This window comes from Anomaloglossus baeobatrachus, chromosome 4, assembly GCF_048569485.1.
Source record: "Anomaloglossus baeobatrachus isolate aAnoBae1 chromosome 4, aAnoBae1.hap1, whole genome shotgun sequence".
Taxonomy (NCBI): domain Eukaryota; kingdom Metazoa; phylum Chordata; class Amphibia; order Anura; family Aromobatidae; genus Anomaloglossus; species Anomaloglossus baeobatrachus.
Genome location: NC_134356.1, coordinates 384,362,877 through 384,390,134, shown reverse-complemented (window position 1 = coordinate 384,390,134; position 27,258 = coordinate 384,362,877). Strand labels below are relative to the sequence as shown.

At 41.2% G+C, this 27,258-nt stretch overlaps 1 protein-coding gene across 1 annotated transcript in view; it reads left to right on the top strand.

The window, feature by feature from the left end:
• Nucleotides 1-27,258, top strand: part of SEMA3A (semaphorin 3A) — a 376,079-nt gene that overhangs the window by 87,137 nt on the left and 261,684 nt on the right. Inside the window, exon 2 of the mRNA XM_075345229.1 lies at nucleotides 15,216-15,373. Coding sequence (XP_075201344.1) covers nucleotides 15,216-15,373 — 158 coding nt within the window. The remainder of the gene's footprint in view (nucleotides 1-15,215; nucleotides 15,374-27,258) is intronic.

Here is a 27,258-nt window from a genome sequence, read left to right as displayed (position 1 = left end):
AATGACCATCTGCTGCAGGAGTCAGCCAGGGGTCATGCGACTGTGATGCGATCTTGTGATCGGACCACAGCTGCAGAAGAGAGAGGGAGCACTTTCTCCCCATCTCCTCCGCAGCCTGTCTCTGTGTACATCGCACTGCGGTCGAATGACATGTGAGTGCAGTGCGATGTTCCACACACTCCCATAGACTTGTGTGGGGGGGTGTGAGCCGAGATTCACTGCCAAACAGCATGCTGCAATTCATTTCTCATTCCGATATGGCATGAGATATCAATTGCTGATGGAAATTGCCCCATAGTTTTGAACTGGTGAGAATGCAATCTGATGTTTTATTGGATTGCATTTGTCTGTACAAAACGAAGTGGAACCAAGGCCTAAAGCTCACATCACCACTGCAGCCAATCACTGAGCTCAGTGTCGGTGTCGGTGTTGATGTATACCGCACTAAATATTGAGGTTAGTCATTAGCTGCACCTGTGATGTGTTTTATCATTACATCACCACTGTTCAGTAGAGGTCAGAAAGCTATTAACACAAACTCCTTTCATTGATGTGGTTTCCTAAATCCTCTGCTGTTATAGTGATGCCTTTACACACGTTAATTAAAAATGCCTACCTACTTTTAGTGTTATTCAATGTTTTTCGACTACTTTTTAGCTCTTTTATATTGATGCACAGCTTTGATATGTGAATAAACCTTTGAACTTAATTGTCTAATAATAGTCTGAGGTAGTCTGAAAAATAACTTTATTTTCTGAGATTCAAATTGCCATTGTCCCTAAAAAAAATAATAATTCAGCTTTGCTTCTTAAAGAAAATCTGTACCAGGTTTATCCCATATAAATTGTGGCCACCACTAGTAAGCTACAGCATTCTAGAGTACAGAACATTAGTCCCCAAGCCGATCTGTATAAAATAAAAAAGACCTTTTGTTACACTCAGCTACGGGGTGGTCCGCTGTTATGGGTGTCTCAAGTCTTGATCCTTGAGATCCTTGAGCGGTGCCTTCGCTTTTCTTGGTTTGTGTAGATGATGAGTCGTATGTCATCCACAGAGTTTCATTCATCACGCTCCTGCGCTAAAATGAGATTTTTGGTGTAGTAAAAGACATGAATTTAATCAGTGGTGCTCCCCTCCCGCTCCAGTTCCACCCACTTTGTTAGAACTAGGCAAAAATGGTGTAAGAATGCTAAAAGTTGCATTTTTTTTTTTAGTGCAGCCTCCAGTTGTACCAAAATCATGCAACTTTTAATGTCAGAAAACCGGTGTAAAAAAATTGATGGATCTGACCCAATGTCTTTCTTTTTGTTCTTCACTTGTCCAAAGACATTGTCAGTTTCTCAGCTGTTTATCCAAGACATACCTTACAGCAACTAAGTTTGAATCCTATTCCACATGAAAGCTTCCTTTTGTTATGCCTAGTTACTGATAACTAGTATTCCAAATGGAAATGGATTTTATTCCCTGCAATTTTGTTAGTTGATCTTATTTTTTTCTCTTACTATTCCCTGGAATATATTGGCTTTATCAGATGTTAATCAGGAAACATGCACATAAAATAAAACCCAAAGCTTAATATTTCCTGAACATTCTGAATGTCCTGTACCAGAAATAGTACAAAACAATTAAAGCCTCAGAAGTGGATCTTTGGCACATTAAGTCAGATGTTATCTGAAAATGATAATGACACGATTAGCTTAAGAGTTGGTCCCAGATGAGGTTGTGGCTAAAATAAACATGCAAATGTTCCCAGAGGGTGGAGTAAATCATATTTATCTCAGACCTCGTGAGGGGAAGGGAGTTGGTGGCTTTTTGATAGATGTATGTCTTAAAGTAAGACGTCAGAAGGTCTCTGCCTTGCATCTTATTGAAAGGAAACTGGAATTACGCCCTAAAACCAGCTGTGTTGTAATTAATGTTGTGCTACAGAGATGAAAAAGAAAGGAAGGACAGAAAATGAAAGCCTAGCTGTTGTGTTTGATATATTGTCTACCTACACTTATCAGTATTCTAGTTAATTACTAGAGGCACCAAAAGACACATACTGTATACTGTACTTTATTGTTCCTTTGCATGGGAAATTCATTAGGTGCTGATGGAATAGGAAATTATTCTACATGCTACAAAGGAGACAACACTAATCCTTACGTTGCTGGAAGAGGCATTCACTAGTATGTCGCTGACAACAGAAATCCGCACAAGATTCTGTTCTTGTAGAAACATTTTTTTTAAGTTTTAAATTAATTTTCCAACCTGTCTAGAGACCCAATGAAAATTAACTTGTAATATTACATTTTATATTTAAAGGGATTGTTCAGGCTTTAGGCAAAAATCTGCAGTCACCACAAGTAACTGCAGACTGCCGAGTCATGACATTGTGAGATGTGGTATGTTTCACTCATATTTTCCTTGTTAGTTGGCAGTCACTTAACTGCATGTATGCAATTTTCATACTTGCAGACCTGTGCCAACTAGACGTGTTCAGCTTTTCTCAATATTATTATTACTATTATTATTATTATTTATTTTTAGAGCACAATACATATTCAAGTTACAATAGACAGAGGGAAGAGGACCCTGCACTTGCAGGCTTAAATTCTATAAGATAATGGGGAGGAAACAGTAGGTGGAGCGGTGGTGAGGCGGCAGCTCTGGCGGTGGTGAAGCGGTGGGGTATCGGAAGCTATAGGCATTTCTGTACAGCTGAGTTTCCAAGTTCCGTTTTGAAGGTTCTCAATGGAAGAGAATTGAAAAAGCTTGATGAGATTAGTCGGTACATTACCACAAGTATTCAAATCACATACATGTTGCCAGGTGACAGCCATTTAACATGTGGTATATTGAAAAATCATGGTCGGGAGTGCTGCCACAGTATTGCTGCCACATAAAGCGACCTCAGACATTTGGACCAAGCCTGGACAACTTATTTAATATATAAAATTTCCTAAACAAGCCAGTTATAAATATAGCACAGTAAATAAGAAGTAATATAATGTAAATACCAGGCAAAATATATTTTATTGTGACAATGTTTTGGAGCATGTGAGCCTTTGTCCTTGTTATTTAAACTGTGAAATCATGTAATAAAAGATTTTAAAACTGAAAAGTATTATCTTCTCTCATTCCAAAAATTAGGTAAAATTTAGCGGTGGATGAGGACGTTGACTAATACCATAAACAGAGGTCTAAGGTCTAAGCTCTGTGTTGGGTCTAAAGGGCTAATCATAGGGCTTTATGAACTATATAAATGAGACATTTTGGCAGCATATTTCATCAGGAAAATGCTGATCAGATGGCTTGATGTAGTTTGTCCCATCTTTTTGTTTTCCCTGTTTTATATATATGTTAAAATCTGCCAGCCATTTATTTCTGTCTATGCCAAATGGTTGAACAGCATGTTTAGGTTCCTAGATAAATTAGACATTTGGCTATGTCACAAACATTTGTTGAATCCGCTAAATATTTCTTATTTCTAAGGATTCTTCAAATTGTTTTTCATGAAATACAAGTATGGTCACCCTCACCTATAATTTAATATCTATCTAAAAAAATGGTATGTTTATTGGCGCATGTGAATAGTTGACAATGTTTCAGAGCATGTGAGCCTTTGTCAAGCCCCTTGTTTGTTTTGTTGTTAAACTATTTATCCATCTATCAGATAACGAGTGTTGCTGTTCTCTAAATAAGAAAGTAATATTTAGAAATTTTACGAAAAGATCTTGTGACTACTATTTCCAGACCTATAAGACGCTTAAAATGCAGTGATACCTGGGAAAAATAGGAAGTATGCATAAGACCAACTCATAGGATGTAATTCTGCATTTAGCAACAAACATTCTAACACATATGCTCTTTTTTTACTGTTAAGTTTCACAGCACTAACACTTCATAATAATTAACAGTTCAAATGCTACTGAGCGTCATTGAACAGCACCACTAACTTGGCAATGACTGGCTGTTTTGTGTCACCGTGTTAGAAACCGCTTCTGTTCCAGTTATTGAAAATATATATTGCGCTTTAATCTTTTATTATGTCTAAAGCCTAATTAGGGTTTAAAATAATGATAGAATGTAAAGAATATATTATTGTTTCATGCTACATTTCCAATTCTTATTAGAGCATTTTTTTGCTTTTAGACTCCATGGAAAGGGACAACTAATAGAAAACAAATGGCCACTCAAACAACCTTTACCCAGGGAAAATAATGAAGATCACATATAAAAGCAGTTTATGACTCTTCTGGGCACAATGAAATATTGTTGACCTCAGCTCGTTTTGCAAAGCTTTAAAGTAGTTAACGGCATGTAACAATTTTATAACTCGAAATCTTGTAACTGAAACAGAAGCACCCCATGAAACTAGGGAGCTTTTCATCTGACTTTTTAAACTTTTGCACAAATGTAACAAACAAATTAATGTGTCAATAATATTCACAATGGCCACTCTTAAAGGACATATAACAGATATAGTTTGTCAAGATGATAATGGTTTTCTCTTACAATATTATTTACATGATTGAAAAAAATGACAGTTTCTCCATGGAGTGACAACAGTTATAGATACATGTGTGTCTGTTAAAGAAGATGAACATTAGTCGTCAGAAACCATGAAATCTGCTTTTAGTATAAAATGAATGATTTTTGTGGATACTGTAAGCTGTAGCTCTGTGAACATCTTTTTATTGGAGTATAGTACTTGATTTAATGAGGAACAATTTGTCTAGCATATTTAGATATTACTGCATCACTTTTAAGATTATTTTACATACAATTTGTTTTCCAAATTTGAGCTAATTGGCATTCATCGAATTGGTTCTTTATATGCATCAACAGTGCTTGATTATAGGTTGGACTTGATGGACCTGTACCTTATTTATTTTCAAACTAATCAGAGATATAAGAACAAGGAGAACAAAACAGAGTGTATTGCAAAATTAACAATTTATTGAAACAGGACTGGCACAGGAGAGGATAAGCGGCAACATCAAAGGCATGTGTGTGACAAAAAAATGTATGGATGATGTTACAACATACAATGTAGTATCAATGGGCCACCATGGGATAATGAATATTAAATGGACATGAGTAACTGTTGGAATGGCAACATAAATTATATATATGTGACAAATACACACATACAATTACAGCAAGATGCAATAAAAAACGGAGGAAAATTGTCATGAGCACAAATTACGTGCCCCCCATTTAATCATGCATCGGAAATAATCAAGGCCATCGACATAATACCCATGATAAATTACCATATAGCATTTGCAAAAGGTGAAACACATGTGCTCATGGAAGAATCATGAATAAGTGATGTAATAGTACTAATGCGTATAAGTAAGGCAAGAGTCATAGGTTATGAATACAATGAAACAACGCAGCGTCAGCATCACATATAATCCATGATAGCACAGGCAAAATGCTATTAAAGGCATGAAAATTACATTTGCATAGCAAAACAAGGTGGCAGTCACATTGAGCCTAAATCAGGCATATGGTGAAAAACAATGGGCGCAAACCCAGAATGGAAGCATACCCATAAGGCACACACAGCCTGATGAAATGATCACACTCATAGGATCGTGAAACGTATACGTCGGGGTCTCCAGGGGGACCTCTCTGCTGCCACTCACTGGCTGTGTGTGCCTTATGGGTATGCTTCCATTCTGGGTTTGTGCCCATTGTTTTTCACCATATGCCTGATTTAGGCTCAATGTGACTGCCACCTTGTTTTGCTATGCAAATGTAATTTTCATGCCTATAATAGCATTTGTGCCTGTGCTATCATGGATTATATGTGATGCTGACGCTGCGTTGTTTCATTGTATTCATAACCTATGACTCTTGCCTTACTTATACGCATTAGTACTATTACATCACTTATTCATGATTCTTCCATGAGCACATGTGTTTCACCTTTTGCAAATGCTATATGGTAATTTATCATGGGTATTATGTCGATGGCCTTGATTATTTCCGATGCATGATTAAATGGGGGGCACGTAATTTGTGCTCATGACAATTTTCCTCCGTTTTTTATTGCATCTTGCTGTAATTGTATGTGTGTATTTGTCACATATATATAATTTATGTTGCCATTCCAACAGTTACTCATGTCCATTTAATATTCATTATCCCATGGTGGCCCATTGATACTACATTGTATGTTGTAACATCATCCATACATTTTTTTTGTCACACACATGCCTTTGATGTTGCCGCTTATCCTCTCCTGTGCCAGTCCTGTTTCAATAAATTGGTAATTTTGCAATACACTCTGTTTTGTTCTCCTTGTTCTTATATGTCTAGAGTGTGCCATGTAGGAAGGTGTATCATGCTGCCCCTTTCCTACCTATATTGTGTGGCCTTTTGCCTTCTAATCAGAGATATGTAACTATACGTCCTAATTTATATTGATGGGTGGACTTGTGGATATTTTTGGACCGGTGGACCAAAACAGATAAAAAAAAAATCAGTTTCCAGACCAGAATGGATGCTGGATGCTGGTCCCCATATAAGTCTATGGGGACTAGAATCCAGAGCTTAAAATAGGTGGTCGAAGGGCACTTCATACTTAGAGTCTCCGGCACAGCTGTGTAACTGTTTATTTCATTTCACTTCCAGATTAGTATTGGGGGTCTCAAAGACACCTTCCATTACTAATCTAGGGCTTAGTGGCATCTGTGAGCTCACATTAACACCTTATTACCCCAATTGCCACTGCACCAGGGCAATCAGGTAGAGTCGAGTAAAGTGCCGGCATTGTCACATCTAATGGATGTGGCAATTCCGGGCGGCTGCAGGCTGCTATTTTTAGGCTGGGGGACCCAATAAGCATGTCTCTCCCCATCCTGGGAATACCGGCTCCCAGCTTGTCAGGCTTTATCATGCCTGGGTATCAAAATTCGGGGACCGCACTCTGGGTTTTTTTAAATCTATTTATTTAAATAGTTTTTTTTTTGTTTGTTTTTTTTTAAAAAGCCACATGCGGTTCCTCTTATTTTGATACACAGCCAAGATAATCTCACGGCTAGGGTCAGCAGCCTGTAGCTGTATGCCTTATCTGTGCAGGGTATCATAATATGGGGGGACCCTATGCCAATATTTTATTTATGCAAGCAGTGAGACACGCAGTCACACAGGCTGGGAGCGTGTCTGACTGCAACCAATCACAGACACCAACACAGCCGGTGGGCAGGGAATGCAGTGAATATGGATGAGCGATAATGATTGGCCCTGGAGGAGGAATGAGCAGCCTAGAAGCAGTTACAGCCACGCCGGAGACTCTAAGTATGAAGCGCTTGCTTCATTCTTGTTTTCTTTATTTTATTTATTTTTTTAAAGTTTCTAAGATGTTGGACCCTGATTAGTAGTGGGAATTCCCTGATAATTCTGGGCCTGGGTCCAGCACTTGGGAACATTGGAAAGCATGTGGATCTGTACTTTTAAAGTCTGGGTCCGCACATCACTAGTCCTAATCACTCTATTTTCTCTCCGTATATGCCAGCAATACCAGATGTTTTGGGACTGATATGAATGGCCTGCTTTTTGCTGACAGATATATATATATGTGTGTATATATATATATATATATATATATATATATATATATATATATATATATATATATATATATATATATATATAATAAAATTACTGTCTATTTCTTCTGTTGAATATTTTGTAATGTTGCCATAATGCAGATGTCGCGGGCGGAGGAGGGGACGCCGCGCTCTCCCACTGCTCGGGTCCGGCTGCCGCGGCTGCTGCGGCCTGCTGCTGCTCGGTGGCTCGAGCGATGGGCCGGATCCCGGGAACTCTAGCGGCGCTCCTCGCCCGTGAGTGAAAGGGGGTTTTTGGGTGTGGGGATTGGTGATTGTCCATGACGCCACCCACGGTTGTGGTGATTTGTTGACACCACCGCTGCTCTGTATGGGGATCCCGGGAGTGGTGGTATGGAGCAGCTAGTTGTTGTGTTGCCCCTCCCTGGGTAGGGGTTGGTGATCCCGGGGCCCAGTGATGAGGTGGGGGATGCAGGGCTTGGTGGGCGCAGGGACGCGGGGGCAGCGCTGTGCCTTGCGGCACCGTGGTACTCACTCAGCCTGAGACGTTGACACAGTTTTCGGTAAAACACACGGCTGGAAAGACTGTTCCCACGGACGGCTGCACTTGCTTTCCCCAGTAGGTGACGGTCCCTCTGTCCTGCACCTAAGTTGATGATGGTTGCGATGGGTTCCCACCGGTAACCCGCTCCCCAGCTTGGATATGGGCCGGAGGAGCCCTACTTTGCCCGCAGGCGCTGGCCCTGAGAAACTGGTGCCCTGGCGGTGGCGGTGTCTCTCCGTTACGGTTGGACTGTTGCCTTCAATCGGGACTTGGTTGTTTGGAGACAGACGTCCCCTTCACTGACGGATTTGGCAAATTCTGGCGACTCCTAGCCTTGCCGGGATCCAAAAGGCCCCTGCCCTGGTGCTGACTGTTCCTCGTATACTGCTCCAGACCGCCGGGCCACTACCCGTCCACGGTCCTTCCAGCAACCTCCGAGCAGTCACCCCTGTGGACTATCACCGCCGTCTGCTGACCTTGCTGGCACTGTCCGGGGCACACACCCGGACCAACTTCAGGCTTTACTACTGTCACTTTTCTGTCACTTCAGCTTTTCTCGTTAGCGCCACTACTACTTCCTTCTACTTTACTCTCCTAACTCTATCTGCCTGGTTCCTCCCGCCTCCAGGGCTGTGAACTCCTCGGTGGGTGGAGCCCACCACCTGGCCCACCCCCTGTTGTGAACACCAGTCCCTGGAGGAAGGCAACAAGGATTTTGGTAGCCTTGGTGTTCCTAACTGGGGTGTAGGGTGTGGTGGTGCGATGACCTGTGACCCCTGGCTTGCCCAGGGCGTCACACAGACACTTCCTAGCATTAAAGTGAACCTGTCATTGAGGTTTTACTCCCTATCTGAGAGCAGCGTAATATAGGGACAGACACCCCGATTCCATGTGTTTGCTGTCATTTTGGTAAAATCAATGTTTTCTCTGCTGCAGATCAAGCAGTTATACAGAGCTCATGAATATGCTGGACTACCTGGCAGCACGTCAAGTAGCCCTCTAATGATAAAATCACTGTTTAATCAGCCATAGATTATCAAAACTACACTAAGCAGCTCAGTAAGTGAAACACTGCTGGAATCAGGATCTCTGCCCCTACGTTATGCTGCTCTCAGATTAGGTGGCAAAAAAACTGGTAACAGTAAGGGATGGAAGTATTATTATTATTTATTATTATAGTGCCATTTATTCCATGGCGCTTTACAAGTGAAAGAGGGTATACGTACAGCAATCATTAACAATACAAAACAGACTGGAATAGGAGGAGAGAGGACCCTGCCCACAGTCTACAGGGAATGCGTGATGGTACAATAGGTGAGGACAGAGCTGGTTGCGCAGTGGTGTACTGGACTGAGGGTTATTGTAGGTTGTAGGCTTGTTGGAAGAAATAGGTCTTGAGGTTCCTCTTGAAGCTTTCCATGGTAGGGGAGAGTCTGATATGCTGAGGTAGAGCGTTCCAGAGTATAGGGGAGGCACGGGAGAAATCTTGTATGCGATTGTGGGAATCAGCGTTGATTTGTCATAAAGTATCTGACCAATCTTTGTCACCTGACAAGTTGCCTTGTAGTCACTGTCTTAAGTATAGCTGATACTATAATATTCTCAGAAATAGGAATAGTACACAAGTGGTATGTAGTCTTATAATCAACTTTTTAAAAGAACATAACAATCATGTGTACAGCATATTCTAGACACAACATCATGCCAGAGGAAGGATCTTTCTTGCATAACAAAATGTTTGTTCCTTCTGGCCGGAAAACAATACCCCAAATGCATTTTCATTGACTTGGGAAACATTGTCTGAATGCTGAGAACATTATAGTGACATTTAGACAACAATATCACTCGCAAATATATATAGTGAAATTCTGAAATTTGTTAAACAAAAGGAATAAAGTAAATAAGATGGGAATATCAATTTCAAATACAACTATGTAGAAACAGAATTGTGAAATAAACATATTACTGGAAAACACAAGTCGCTTTTCATCCATACACGGTCACATCACTATTATATATTCAGCCTACTCTCCGATCTTTGCGTCTCCCAAGTATTTTTATCATTTTCTTCATACATCAAATCTAGCCGAGTACATGTTCTAGCTATGCAGTATTAGAGAAGTATTCCTGTTCTCTTTAGAGCTCATAGTACATTGATGAAAGTAAAACATATGTGATGACAAGGCAGAAACACTTTGTGACATGTGCAGATAAGTTGGCATGAAATCCAAGGTCATGAAAAGGGTCAGAATGCAGGACAATATTAGAACAAAGGACTATGCAAGTCAAATCAAATGTCTTGTATCTGAAGATATATTCTCTTCCTTTACATGTTCCGTAATGAAGTGTTGTCTATATTCTCACCTAGGTCTGACCGAATGTAAATGTCACATATTCACTTATGTAAAGCGAGACATGTAAATTACTGTACATTCTAAATTATACTCCAATTAGGAAATGCAAGAAATTAAACCTTATTACTACAAATTGACCCAGGTAAAATGAGAGAAATTGACTGTATCCTACTTCTCCCCAGCTCTTTCTTGATTATAAAATATTTAACAGAGCCAAAAATTCATGAAATGTCTTATTGTCCTTCAAGACAGCTAGGCCAGCGCAGATATACAGAAATTGCTTTTGATATGGAAATAAGTTATTTTAGATTCAAATGAACATAATCTAAGTGCTCGACAAAGGTGATACTTATCTTTGAAACTATAATTCATCAATGATAGACATGCAAAAGGAAATACACAATAGAACTATGGATGAAAGCAACCATTTTGTCATAGATTTGACCTTTTACCTTTTAACTGATTAGAATTATTTTCCTTTTGCCGTTGGGTGACCACATTTTTCAGTATATATCATGACAAGCTCTTTCTAAATATTTTTATGTGAAAGTTTTATATAGAAATTATCGAGGATTGAAGATCCTCTTTGAAATTGTATTGGCCATGTAGAGAACTATCCTAAGTAGAGGTAATTTTAAGAGCTAGTTATTACTCCAGTAGTATGTAGATGCTGCTAATAGCACTAAATGCTCAAATTCTATCAATGATTCGGTTTTTTTTTCTCTACTTAATATTTAGTTATTCTACTCACTTATATAGTACCATTAATTCTACAGCATTTTGAAGACCATATCACAACTTTCTCTATTAGGGCTAACAATCTATATTCCCTAAGATAATATTTGGAAGCGGCAGGGGCACAAATGATGTCTTAGCCCAGTGGAACCACAATAAAAGGGCTCAGAAACACTCAACTCGAGGAGGTGTGAGGGTCACAACTACCGTTCAAGTATAGTATATAACCATGTAGGCTGCTGCAGACCCAGTTAATACAATGGTAAATGCAGGATAGAGGAAAGGGTTAACCCGTGCCGCTGTGGAGCTGAAACAGGAGAAGATTCCAGAGGTTAATGCTCCGTGATTTTCACAAAGAATCAAACTCCAGAATATTCTCCTGTTTCATCTCCACAGCAGCGTGGGTTAACCCTTTCCTCTATCCTGTTTCTACCAATATATATTCCCTATCAGTATGTTTGTAGAGTGTGGGGGAAAAACTGGAACACCCAAAGAAACCTACGGGGGGAACATACAAACTCCTTGCAGATGCGCTGCAAAGCCACAGTGCTAACCACTGAACCACTATACAGTGCTAACCAAATGTATTGGCACCCCTGCAATTCTGTCAGATAATACTCAGTTTCGTCTTGAAAATGATTGCAATCACAAATTCTTTGATATTATTATCTTCATTTAATTTGTCTTCAATAGAAAAAACAAAAATTGTCATAAAGCCAAATTGGATATAACTCCACACCAAACATAAAAAAGGGGGTGGACAAAAGTATTGGCACTGTTTTAAAAATCATTTGATGCTTCTCTAATTTGTGTAATTAACAGCAGCTGTAACTTACCTTTGGCACCTAACAGGTGTTCCCAATAACTAAATCACACTTGCAGCCAGTTGACATGGATTAAAGTTGACTCAACCTCTGTCCTGTATCCTTGTGTGTACCACATTGAGCATGGAGAAAAGAAAGAAGACCAAAGAACTGTCTGAGGACTTGAGAATCCAAATTGTGAGGAAGCATGATCAATCTCAAGGCTACAAGTCCATCTCCAAAGACCTGAAAGTTCCTGTGTCTACGGTGCGCAGTGTCATCAAAAAGTTTAAAGCCCATGACACTGTGGCTAACATCCCTAGATGTCGAAGGAAAAGAAAAATTGACGAGAGATTTCAACACAAGATTGTGCGGATGGTGGATAAAGAACCCGGACTAACATTCAAATAAGTTCAAGCTGCCCTGCAGTCCGAGGGTACAACAGTGTCAGCCCATACTATCCATCGACGTCTGAATGAAAAGGGACTGTATGGTAGGATACCCAGGAAGACCCCACTTCTTATCCCGAGACATAAAAAAGCCAGGCTGGAGTTTGCCAAAACTTACCTGAGAAAGCCTAAAACGTTTTGGAAGAATGTTCTCTGGTCATATGAGACAAAAGTAGTGCTTTTTTGGAAAAGCCATCAACATAGAGTTTACAGGAAAAAAAAGAGTCATTCAAAGAAAAGAACACGGATCGTACAGTCAAACATGGCGGAGTTTTCCTGATGTTTTGGGGTTGCTTTGCTGTCTCTGGCACTGGACTGCTTGACCGTGTGCATGGCATTATGAAGTCTGAAGACTACCAACAAATTTTGCAGCATAATGTAGGGCCCAGTGTGAGAAAGCTGGGTGTTTCTCAGAGGTCATGGGTCTTCCAGCAGGACAATGACCCAAAACACACTTCAAAAAGCACTAGAAAATGGTTTGATAGAAAGCACTGGAGACTACTAAAGTGGCCAGCAATGAGTCCAGACCTGAATTCCATAGAACACCTGTGGAGAGTTCTCAAAATGGCAGTTTGTAGCAGGCACCCTTCAAATTTCAGGGACCTGGAGCAGTTTGCCAAAGAAGAATGGTCTAAAATTCCAGCAGAGCATTGTAATAAACTCATTGATAGTTACCGCAAGTGGTTGTTCGCAGTTATTTTGGCTAAAGGTTGTGCAACCAACTATAAGGCTAAGGCGGGCTTTGCACGTTGCGACATCGCAGGCCAAGGCTGCGATGTCGCACGCGATAGTGCCCGCCCCCCGTCGCAGGTACGATATTGTGTGATAGCTGGCGTAGCAAAAACTATCGCTACGCCAGCTTCACACGCACTCACCTGCCCTGCGACCGTCGCTCTGGCCGGCGACCCGCCTCCTTCCTAAGGGGGCGGGTCGTGCGGCGTCACAGCGACTTCACACGGCAGGCGGCCAATAGGAGCGGAGGGGCAGAGATGAGCAGGATGTAAACATCCTGCCCAGCTCCTTCCTTCCGCATATCCTACGGAAGCCGCAGTGACGCCGGTAGGAGATGTTCCTCACTCCTACGGCTTCACACACAGCGATGTTTGCTGTCGCAGGAGCGAGGAACAACATCGGACCGTCGCATCAGCGTAATTATGGATTACGCCGACGCTGCAACGATGATACGATTACGACGATTTTGCGTTCGTTAATCGTATCATCAAGGCTTTACACACTACGATATCGCATGCGATGCCGGATGTGCGTCACTTTCAATTTGACCCCACCGACATCGCACCTGCGATGTCGTACTGTGCAAAGCCGCCCTAAGGGTGCCAATACGTTTGTCTGGCCCATTTTTGGAGTTTTGTGTGAAATGATCAATGATTTGATTTTTGTTTCATTCTCTCTTGTGTTTTTTCATTGCAAGCAAAATAAATGAAGATAATAATACCAAAGAATTTGTGATTGCAATCATTTTCAAGAAGAAACTGAGTATTATCTGACAGAATTGCAGGGGTGCCAATACTTTTTGGCCAGCACTGTATATATATTTATATATTTAGTCACCTATTTAGTGGCATTAATTTCCCCAATGCTTTACAGACATTATTATCACTGTCCCATTAGGCCTCCGAATGTAAATTCTATATTAGTATGTATTTTGGATATGGCACAAACCAAAGCGAATAAAAAATAAAAAAAAAATGAAAATACGTCAGCTCACCAGCTTCAAGGATGACATGATGAAAACTGGTGCACAGAACTCCAGTCTGACCTTCTGGATGAGATTAATTACATAAAAACAGGTAAGCATATCTAAGACTCACAGAAAGAAAAGATCCAAAAAATTAAAATTTAAAATTTTAAATCTCACGTTTAATGAAAATATTATAAAAAGAATGGGTTAAATGCCAAATGTGTTCTGTGCGTTGTGGGCTATATGTGCTCTTAATCATGACTTGATTAGGAGTTCATATAGCTCAAAATGTGTAGACTAGCGCTACATTTTCTCATAACTCATATTGTTTTTTAATGTTTCCAATAAACATGATGTTTTAATTTTTTGGATCTTCCCTTCCTGTGAGAGCTGGATATATTTAAGTGTTTTTACAAGAAAATCAAAGAACCAGGAGCAAACCCATGCAAACATGCAGATGTTGTCTTTTGTGAATTTTGAGTCCAGGACTCCTAACCACTGAGCGCACCATGCTGCCTTCAGTGCTTCTGTCAGATTTTAATTATTTTGGAAGATCAAGACAACAGCAAAAATAGTTGACTTTTTAACATGTAATTGGTAGCAGCATATTTCCCTTTTTCTATTTAGCTATAAAGGTGCATGGCCATTCAACCATACATGTTTTTCGAGAGGTCTAATGTTCATGGCTAGATTTAGCTCTTTTGGGGCATTTATAGTTCAAATACCATCTATACTATTCTGTAACAAATGCCTTTTTCTTGTACTCTAAATACCTATATATGGGTGTGCATACCCCTCTAAGCATTTGTGACCTGGTCAGATGGGGTATAATGACCCTGGTGGCTTACAGGACCATGCTCTAGGTGACCTTTGTAGCAACTGGTCAGCATATGTACACAAAAGGTTACACACACATGTTAAGAGATCCTTATTTAGGATGATCTGAAGGCCTTCAATGCTTGACCAGTTGTTTCGTTCACTTTATCAAAGTACAGGCTTTAATAAAGGCTCATTTTGCTTGCATCAATACTGACTTTTATTTTTTTAATCTGCTTTTTTATAGAAATGCTGGACTCCAACAATTTAATCACATTTAATGGATTGGCTAACAGCTCAAGTTACAGTACATTCGTATTAGATGAAGAGCGAGGAAGACTATTCGTTGGGGCTAAGGATCACATATTTTCATTTAACTTGGCTAACATCAAAGATTATCAAAAGGTATCGTACATGGACGCGAAAAGAAGGGAATAGAATTGATTGTCCTCATGAATCTAGACAAATGTTGTAATCTTGTCATAATGAACTTCCAATCATTACTGTCATGAAGTTAGATTCTGTTACACAGAAGTTTCTTCTCTAGGGCTGCAGCCTGTAGGATTAGTGGTCAGTGCCTCTGGCTGCTTTGGTTGTTGGAATCCAACAGGTCAGTGTAATTCTGGACAGTAACACTGTAGGGAACTTGTCATACAGCGTGAAGTGCTTCTTTTTTGAATTTCTGCTCTTCTCTCACTTCCTTGACATATAGTAATATTATTGCCAATAGCGTAACTGACAATGAACAGTGTACTAGACACAGGTAAAATATATTGTTGTATCTTGTTAGCTAGTAGATATAAAACAAATTGTTTAGAAGAACCAAGAGTTCTCAGTGATTGATACCTTTTTAATGGCTAACTGAAAAGACACATTCATGTGTATATAAATAGAAGGCAAGTAGCAATGTGTGTGGATAAATTCCAATGAGCAAGATGACTATCCTAAATCCACTACAAGAATAAAAATTGGGTAAAAAAAATATTTGCTGAAAAAATCTGGGAAGCTCTTTTCTGTTACCTAGTTGTGTGCGATGGATGGGCCTAAAACCTCTTCAGTGGCCAGTTATATTTGATATGCCTTGGTTCCAAATAGAGAGCAAAAAATAATTCCAATAACCATAATAATCAAATATTACAAGTTTACAGTTCTAACTCTTATTAGAGGGGTTGTCAACTTTCATTGACACCATACACTTTAAAATACCTAAAATAACAAATGCAGTAGACACTCACCCTCCCAGGGTCTCCCCGCTTCTGCTCCAGTAGACAACATGAGCCAGTGAGACATCACCAATGCAGTCTAAACACTGAGATCTGCGTGGCATTCGAGACTGATCACTAGACCCTGGAAGGGTGAATACCTTCTGTGTTTGTTATTTTACAGTGTATTCATTCCACTTCCCTAAAAGTGGAAAATCCCGTTAATTAATAATGAGGTTTTGAACTGCAATTTTGTTATGGTATAGTTGCACCTACTAAACATCACTATTTTATACTATTAGTGTCCATGATAATGCAAAAAACTTATTTTCCCTCACCGGTCTCGGAGATTGTTGCCCGGAGTCCTTGACTTGCTCACCACTTTGATATGTACAAAAAAATGATCCTCCAGCACCGACCTTCTAAAAGCTTGTATTAATTTGAAATATAAAATAAAATCAAGCATTCAATGTGCAGAAAAAGCCCCGTCGGGCACCTGGTCAGCAGACATGTTTCGGACTGACTTGGCCTTAGTCTTTGCCTAGATTTAAATACTCATTTTCCTTACCCCAGAAATTCAGTGCAATGCTTCTTGTAGCCCATGGATTGCATGTCTAACCAATGGATGGTAATTTACAAACGTGACTGCTTCCAACTTCTATGAATCTCCTTAATGTATTCACTTGCATCTACACAGCAAGACTTGGTGGAATTAGATTAATAGTTTCCATTACATAACACATTAGTTTATGGAATGTAATAATTTTAAAAATTGTACTACAGGGCATCCAAACCCTTATAGAACATACATATAATGGGTGTTTGGGTTTGTAAAGCAATTTCCAAAAGTGTTGGCACCCTTAAAGTTGTTTCAGAAAATGAAGTATTTCTCCCAGAAAATTATTGAAATTTCACATATTTTGTCAAACAGATGTTTATTTCCTTTGCATGTATTGGAAGAAGAATAAAAAACTGGGAAAAAGAAAACAAATTGGACAAAATTCCACACACAACCCCCAAAATGGGCTGGATAAAATGTTTGGCACCTTTTACAAAATTGTGGACAAGCAAGTTTGTTACAAGGATGAGATGCTCGTTCAAGTGACAAGTTACGCCTCTTTCACACATCAGTTTTCTTGCATCAGTCACAATCAGTTTTGTGACTGATAAGATGGATACATCACAGATTGTAGTAAACTGATGCGACGGATCCTGTAAAAAAAAAAAAAAAAAACGGATCTGTCGTACCATTTTTTTCCTGATCAGCAGAGATTTTACAACACTTCTGGGCATGCTCGGTTATAAAAAATGGAATTCGACTACGGATGCATCATTTGATTGATGACGACAGATGCTGCGCCCATAAGCTTCCATTACAACAAATGACGGATGGCGACAGATTCGTCGCGTTCCGTTTTTTGGACGCACACAAAAAAATTGTTACTATAGACGTTGTCTCCATCATGTTTGTCAACAAATCCGTCATATGAGGTATGAAATGTGTGGCCCTCCGTGGCTAATACAAGTCAATGAGAAATAAACGGATCAGTTTTTTTCACATTTCGACGGATTGTGACTGATTGCAAAAAACGGATGTCTGAAAGGGGCCTTACAGATGTGAGCAATCTGAAAAATGATACCTGAAACCAGATAAAAAGGGGAGAAGTTGACTCAATCTTTGCATTGTGTGTCCGTGCGTGTCACACTAATCATGGAGTACAGAAGGTGGTAGGAGAGAACTGTGTGACGATTTGAGAATCAGTATTGTTGAAAAATATCAACAATCTCCAGAGATCTTGATGTTCCTTTGTTGACAGTGCACAACATAATCAAGAAGTTTACAACCCATGGCACTAATCTCCCTGGACGTAGACAGAAGAGAAAACTTGATATAAGGTTGCAGCATAGTCCAAATGGAAAAAACAGCCTCAATCATGTTCTAAAGAATCTAAAGCTGTCCTGCAGGCTCGGGATTCATCAGTGTCAACTTCAGTTATCCTTTGGCATTTGAATGGAATGAAATGCTATTGCAGTAGACCCAGGAGGACCCCACTACTGACACAGACACCTTCAAAAGCTAGAATGCAATTTACCAAAATGTATATAAGCCAAAATCCTTCTTTGACAGCATCTTGTGGACAGATTAGACCAAGATAGAGCTTTTGGGTAAAGGATATATTTTACTGTTTACCAAAAATTGAATGAGGCATACAAAGAAAAGAACAGTGAACCTCCACCATATTTTACTTTATGTGGTAAGTTGTTTTGGGTTGTTTTGCTGCCTTTGGTATTGAGTGCATTGACTGTGTGCAAGGCATCTTGAAGTCTGAAGATTATGAAAGGATTTTTGGGTTGCAATGTAGTGCCCAGTGACAAAAAGCTGGATTTTCATCTTGGACCATCATGGGTATTCCAGCAGGACAATGATCCCAAATACACTTTTAGAAGAACCCAGAAATGGATTGAAAGGAGTATTGATCTAAATTTCATTAAATACCTGTAGAGAGAACTTATTTATTACAAAGGGTGTGCAACCAAATAATAAGTTGGATCCTCACAGTTTCTAATGTATCTGAGCACTGACCCTGAGCCCGGAGTTCTCAGGGAACTCCGGGCAATGATTTGGGTCCTTCAACTCGGGTAATTGAACAAAAAAAGGGAAAAAAAAGGGGGGGAAAGCAGGTGCATTATACTTACTGCATCTCTTGCGCGACTATACACTGCTTCTGGGCTGCTCATTAACTTCATATATATGCACAGCTTCCCCCGCCCACCGGCAGTCTCGGCATCTCTGGTTACAGTTGGACATGCCACAACTCTGTGCAACAGCGTGCCTGACAGTTTTCAATTACAGGCGCTGTGTGTGTATCTCTATTGGTGTAAAAATAAATAAATAAGTAAAAACAATTGCCATAGGGTCCACCTGTATTATGATACCCAGCACAGATAAAGTAATAAAGTATAAGGCAATAAGTTGCTGCCCGCAGCCATGTGCTTATCTTGTCTGTGTATTAACATAAAAGGGACCGCATGAGGCTCTTTAAAAAAAAAATATTTATATAAATCATTTTAAAAAACAGCGTTTGATCCCCCTCCAATTTTGATACCCAATATTAAGCCAACAGCTAGGAGTTAGTATCTTCAGCCTGGGGAGACCCATGCATATTGGCCCCCCCCAGCCTAAAAATAGCAGCTTGCAGCTGTCCAGATATGTCGCATCCATTAGATGCGACAATCAGAAAACTTTACCATGCTCTTCCCGATTATCCTGATGCGGTAGCAATCAGGGTAATAAGGGGGTAATGACAGCTCACAGTTGCCACTAAGCCCTAGATTAGTAATAGGGATGATCTATGAGACCCCCTCATTACTAATCTGTAAGTGAAAATAAATAAAGAAAAACACCAAAAAAAATCCTTTATTTGTAATAAAGTACAAAACCATTCTATGTGATATACCAACACAAAGTAGTAAGCATTTGGAAAGTGTGAAATAAATGGTAGAGAGTTTTCTAAATATTTTAAAATTATAAATCGGAAAATTGTCACATGCACTTGTATTCAGCCCCCTGAGTCAATACTTGGTAAAACCACTTTTTGTTGCAAAAACTGCTGCAAGTCTTTTGATGTATGGCTGTATCAGCTTTGTACGTCTGGTGGCTGAAATTTTTGCCCATTCTTTTTTGAAAATTGGCTCTAGCTCAGTGAAATTGGATGAAGTTTGTCTTTTCAAGCCTTGCCATTGTCAGTGGAATTTAGGTTTGGACTGTGACTAGATTAAACCATATTCATGTGTGTGAATGGTCCAAACTATTCAATCGTAGCTCTGGCAGTATATATGTCCTGTTGGAAGTGAACATATGCCCCAGTCTCAAGTCTTTTTCAGCCTAACAGGTTTTCCTCCAGGATTGCCTTGTATAAAGCTCCATCCATCTTGCCATCAATTCTGACCATTTTCCCTGTCCCTGCTGAAGAAAAGCATCCCCACAGCATGATGATGCTACCTCTATATTTTATAGTGCTTCAGAGTGATGTAATGCATTTTAGCCCATAAAATTTTGTTTTGGTCTCATCTGACTAGACACCTTCTTCCACAAGAAAGATTTGTCCCCTACATGACTTTTTGCAAGTTGCAAATGGGACTTCTTATGGCTTGCTTTCAAAAATGACTTTCTTCTTGCCGCTATTCCACAAAGGCCAGATTTGTGGCATATACGCCCCATAGTTGTTTATGTGAAATATTTCTTCAACCTGACCTCTAAATCTCTGAAGCTCCTCCAGAGTGGCCATGGGCCTCTTGGTTGCTTCTCTAATTGGTGCTCACTTTCCCTGGGATGTCAGTTTAGGTGGACAGCTATGGCTTGTTAGGTTTGCAGTTGTTATCCTCTGTCAATTTTTTTGGATGATGGATTGAGCAGCACTCTGAGATGTTCAGGTATATTTTTTTTATAACCTAATCCCAATTTTATCAGTTACCTGTCTGGTGTGTTCCCTACTTTTCCTGATGATGTTTAATCTCTATTATTCTCAAACAAACTTCAGAGAACAGCTGTAGATGTTATATTGAGAAGAAAATCACACACAATGTGACTGAATTTACCAACTGTGTGACTTCTTAAGGTACTTGGATGCTCAAGATTTTATTTAGGGGTATCAGACTAAAATGGACTGAATGCAAATGCACACCACAATTTTCAAATTTATATCTTTAAAATATTTAGAAAATGATGTATCAGTTCCTTTACACTTGAAATACATGCTGCTTAGTGTTAGTATGTCACATAAAATCCCAATGAAATTAATTGGTTTGTGGGCATAACATGAAAAAAATGTGGAAAAGTTTACAGGGTATGAATAAAATCACTGAATGCTGAGCTCTATACAACCCCACCCACACCCCTTTATTGGCAGTTTTCTGCCCATGTACTTGCACACAGAAAGCTGTCAATCACTGGGGGGGTGGGATAATGCAGAGCTTATCAATTGGAGGATTACCTGCCTGCAGGTTTCCTAGTCCTCTAGTGATGATCTCCTGTTGATTAAACAATGATTTATCAAAACTACACAAAGCAGCACAGTAATCAGAGTCTCTGTCTTTACATTATGTGGCACCCACGATAGGTGGCAAAAACCTGGTGACAGATTCCCTTGAATGCTGATTTCTACTAAACCATATTTAGGAAAATCCAATCCAGCTAGTTGATAGCATGCCCACAGTCTGAAAAGAAGTACTTTGCTTCTACCCTATTCTTTAAATTACCCAAATAAGCAATTGTAGCCATAACTTTGGAAAGTCACAATGATCTTGTGCAGACAAGATGTTTGAATTCTTCAATCTATAATATCACAGCAAATGCGATGCATTGCTGTGTTATAATGCTGAGCAGGCTAGTAGTGACACATAGGGAGAAGTTTACTTAGGCGAAAGAATATGCCCCAACGTGCTGGGTCAGCATTAAAACACTGCAGCACACCTCATCTTCTGTGAGTCCATGTGGCCAGACTTCAGGTCTAGAGATGAACGAACCTTATGCTCGGGGTTTGGGCTCGGAAAATTATGTGAAAATCACCAAGATGTGTATAGCGCTGTTCTTGTGTGTGAATGATACCCTGCATTGTGTGCGCTGTGGTTAGTGTTTGATCAGTTAAAATTTGACCGAGATGTATTGTTCCCAGAGAGTTGAAAAGAGAAAAAACACCACCCATCCACCTCCGTAAGTGTTTTGCCATGGACCAAAAGCAAAACCCTTCCGATGTGTGTTTTTTTTTTTTTTTTTTTTTAATCTCTGTGATCAATACATCTGAGAGTGCTGATTGTAAGCCAAATTTGAGCCCATCAAACACTAACTGCAGCACGCACATTGCAGGGCATCACTCACACATGAATACAGTGGTATGCTCACCTTGACGATTTTCACGTCATTTTCCATGCCTGAACGTCCAGCCTCGAGCCTAAGGTTCGCTCATCTCTATTCAGGTCTGCAAAGTGACGTATGTAGCCATGGCAGTAATACATATGCAAAAGATCACTGTCCATGCCCAAAAGTCCCAGATACAACCACTCATGTGTGATTTAAATAGTACGGAGGAGTCTGAGGAGCACTACAGAGATACCAGCTTCATTATCGGTGTCATATTGGCTGGTTGAATTGAATAGGTGAGAGAGAGAGAGATCAATCCTGCACTGGAATCTGTCGCATGACGAAGGAATCCAGAACCATAGACATTCATTATGCCTCTTGACGGAATCCTTCAGAGTGCACTTTTTCCCAGCAACAAAAAACATTACATTCTGCGTTCCTGCAGCCTGATGGTCAGTCACTTAACGGCTGATGTGCCGCGGGGCGGATGCAATTCGAGACCTTCAGTTGCAATCCACCCTTAATGCAAGTCTAGGAGGAATAAACTGATTCCTGCAAAATTATTTGACGGTTACTGTAATTCCTCAAGTCGACGGATTGCAACTGATGAAAAACAACGCAAGTGTGAAAGCAGCCTAATGTGGTACAACAATATTACATTGCTAGTTTTACAATAATTAAAGAACTTTTACTAAATATTGCATTTGCTAGAAATCAACTTTAAATATATGTAGATCTGTGTTACTTTAATAGGTGTAAAACCTGCTGTCAGGTTTCCTTTTTTTCAAGATTTTTGCATAGTGAGTGAAGAATACTCAATCAAGAATCACAATAAAACTACGTGATGTCACTTTTGACATGTTTGATATATTAAGGCAGTAGGCAGTCCTTGTACATTATGCTCCTAAAAAAATTATGAATTTTGGGTGAGAAATGTCATAAATCAGTCATTTACAGTTAGTGTTATTCAGAAGGAATGTTATGACAGCCATGAAGGAATAATAGTAATGTAGACAAAACATGAGCTTTTCACATTGCCGTTCATTTAAGTTTCATATTCCAGGATTCTATCTAAGAGCTCTGCCTGAAATGTACTTTCAACTTTAACACTCTTTAAGTGTGACAAGTCAAAATAGAGGTTACAGACAGCAGCATATGGAGCCAGCAGATCTAACCATGCTACTAGTCTAATACCTGCTCACCCAGTATCAGTTATTAACATATCTATAACCTTGAAGATCAAAGAACACATGAAACGTGTGATTTTTTTTGACCTGTATATAAATATTCTGGATATGCTGGTGGATGAAAGTGAGATGTGGGACTTTGTTTACTCTAAATAGAGATGATAAAATGTAAAATAAAACAATCCGAAGTTATCTGTTATAGAAAGTAAACCTAAACCATAAGTAATGATTTTTTTTTAACTATGAATATAACTCCTCTGGCAATATATAACACAGATGTTTCCTTGGTTTACATTGCCTTTCAGCTTGACATATCCCAAGATGAGTGGCATGAAATGACCAGAAAACATTATTTTGTGATACTTAGCCAAGAGCTGTTTATGCATTGTGTCATTATGTGGCCACCCATTTGCTAAAAGATGACATATAGCCTACTAAAAGGTTTGTCTGAGACATGGACAATGTAAAATTTTACATATGGTATCCAGTGCTCACTTTTTGGATTCCGATATTTATTCTTCAAACTTACGATGACAATCCAACCACTTAAACCCGAATTGAGAGAAGCAGAAGAAATAAATGTCCCCTACAACCTCTTGAAGGGTTATTCTAGCATATTGTGATAATATTGAATTTGCTTCATGAGACCTTAATAAAATTTGCAGAAACGCAAGCGAATATATGTGTATCTTTTTTCTCCAAGACGTAATTAGATTGTACAGAGGTTTGTTTTTAGTAAGTGGTATAAAAACATTTGGCCAGACGTTCATCCCAGAAACAAATAGGAGCACAAACCCACCTCTTGATGTTACATGTACAAATAAATGCATTATTTATCTTTAGATTAAATATTTAAATTAATTTTGACTAAATAACTTCTTTACACAGATTTTGTAACTAAGCTAGACTCCTTAACTTAGCATATCTAAGGCTTCACATGCCCTATAATCATCCGTTAGAACAGATCCTGCAGAGATTTTTTGGGAGACTGATTTCTGCCGGATCTGTTTTTTTTTTTTTAACATGAAACTCTATAGAGGACAGATTTATTAACGGATTGCCAGTGGATTTGTTACAAATGTAAGTACAATGGATGGCTTAATAGTATTCCGTTAAGGAATCCATCATCCATAGACTCTTATGTTAAAAATAGATCCATCAGACATAAGTTACTTAACCCCTTCACGACCATGGATGGATCTTTCCGTCATGGTGCCCTGGGCCTTAAAGACCAAGGACGGATCTTTCGGTCATGGCGTAATCGCAGCACCGGAGCCTCCGATGACTGCGATCGGTTAACATAAACCGCAGATTCGGGGAGGAGGGGTCCTGTACCTGACCTCAGGAGGGGTGGTGCCTCCTCCCCGGCCCTACGGAGGCTGTGATTGGCTGACGAACGCCACTCAACCAATCACAGCCACTGTAATGTTCCAGCCATTTAAAATGACTGAAACATTGAAATCCAGCCCTGACCAGTGCAGTTGTAGCACTGGCCATTGGCTGGAGCTGGGTGACCTCACTGGATCACCCTCCCCCAGTTCCATAAGCTCTGATTGGAGAGATCGGCCTTGTGACTGATCTCTCCAATCACCATGGACCTGTTGCCGGTGACCGCCCCGTCACCGTCACTTGTCATCCCTGCAGCACGCCAGCACAGTGAGTGTATACAGTGCAATGGCAGGTCGATAAGCTCCGGTCCCATGCTGTTATGTGACCGGAGCATGGGACCCGGAAGTTGGCGCGCTACCATTGCACTGTATGAAACCAGTGAAAAGCCTCCCGATCCACCGCTGCCCTCCGCGATCTGCCACCTGTCTCCCCAATCTGCTACCCGCACCCCCACCCCTCATGATCTGCTGCCTGCACCCCCACACCTCCCGATCCGCCGCTGCCCTCCGCGATCTGCCACATGTCTCCCCGATCTGCTGCCCGCACCCCCACCTTTTGTGATCTGCTGCCCGCACCCCCAACCCCACACCTCCCGATCCGCCGCTGCCCTCCGCGATCTGCCACCTGTCTCCCCGATCTGCTTCCTGCACCCCCACCCCTCCTGTTTTGCCGCTGCCCTCCTCTGTCTGCCACAGTGTCACCGCTCTCCCCGATCTGCTGCCCGGCTCCTCCCCCTCGTGATCGGCTGCCCGCCCCCTCACCTCCGTTATGTGCTGCGCGCCCCCTCTGCTCTGTTATGCGCTGCGCGCCCCCTCTCCTCCGTTATGCGCTGCGCGCCCCCTATCCTCCATTATGCGCTGCACGCCCCCTCCCCTCCATTATGTGCTGCCCGCCGCTCCCCCTTGTGATCGGATGGTGCCCCCTCCCCTCCGTGATGTGCTTCCCACTCCCCCCCACCTCTCACCACCGTGATTGGCTACCTGCCCCCTCCCCTGTCACCCCCGTGATGTGTGCTCCCTCCCCTGTCACCCCCTGGTTTGTGTGCTCCTTCCCCTGTCACCCCCGTGATGTGTGCTCCTTCCCCTGTCACCCCCGTGATGTGTTCTCCCTCCCCTGTTACCCCTGTGGTGTGTGCTCCCTTACCTGCCACCCCCGTGATCTGTGCTCCCTCACCTGTCACCCTGTGATCTGCTGTGCGCTCTCCCACCACCTCTCACCCCCGTGATCTGTGCTCCCTCATCTCTCACCCCTGTGATCTGTGCTCCCTCACCTCTCACCCCTGTGATCTGTGCTCCCTCATCTCTCACCCCCGTGATCTGTGCTCCCTCACCTCTCACCCCCGTGATCTGTGCTCCCTCACCTCTCACCCCCTTATCTATGCTCCCTCACCTCTCAACCCCGTGATCTGTGCTCCCTCACCTCTCACCCCGTGATCTGTGCTCCCTCACCTCTCACCCCCGTAATCTGTGCTTTGCTCATCTGTCTCCATCGTGATCTGCGCTGCGCTCCCTCTCCCACCTCTCACCCTCCCCGATCTGCTGCCTCCTTCATCTCCTGTGATCCTGCTGCCTAGATCCATCCTGTAAGGTAACTATCCCCAATCTCACCTCCCACTCCCCTTCCCTCCCATCCTCCCCAATCCTCCCTTCCCCCTTCCCCCCATCCTCTGCCCCTCCTGCATCCACTGCGCCCTCTCCCATCCGCCCCCACCCTATCCCAGCCGCCTCCGTCTCACAATCACAGATGCTCCCTTTATATGCCACTGCCCCCCCCATCTGCTGCCCCACCATCTGCCGCTGTTCTGATCCATCCTGTAAGTATTGTTCGTGGCTCTTATCTAACTATCCTCAATCGCATCTCCCATTCCCTCTCCCCCCCCTCCTCCCCCACCTGCTTGCCGCCAAGTGCTGATCAGCTACGTGATTGGCTGATCAGGTACGTAACTGTTGCTCTAGTTTTTGCTTTGTTTGTGCACCCCAAATAAAAAAAAAAAAAAAAACTTGAACAATTAGGTACCTGATCAGCAATCGTCCTGCAGTCGTACTCGACTTTGGACAGGACTTCTTTTTTCCATCCCACCTAGTCCCCCCCCTTTTTTTGCAGAACATTCGTGCGTGCGCCCTGGTTTTTTTTTCTATGCCATGGGGGGTCTAGTTTCCAAAATGGGGTCACATGTGGGGGAGCTCCACTGTTTCGGCACCTCGGGGAGGTCTCCAAACTGAACATGGAATACGCTTATTATCCCAGACAATTTTGCGTTTGAAAAGTCAAATGACGCTCCTTACATTCCGAGCCCTGCTGTGCGCTCCAACAATTGATTTCCACAATATGAGGTATCTGTGTACTCAGGAGAAATTGCACCATACATTTTATGGTGCAATTTTTCCTGATACCCTTGTGAAAAAAAACCTACCTGGTTTAAGTAACAATTTTGTGGTAAAAAATATATTTTTTTTATTTTCACAGCTCAACTCTATTAACTTTTGTGAAGCCCCCAGAGGATCAAAGTGCTCAATAAACATCTAGATAAATTCCATGAGGGGTCTAGTTTCCAAAATGGGGTCACATGTGGGGGAGCTCTACTGTTTCGGCACCTCAGGGGCTCTCCAAACGTAACATGGTGCGGCTAACGATTCCAGCTAATTTTCTGTT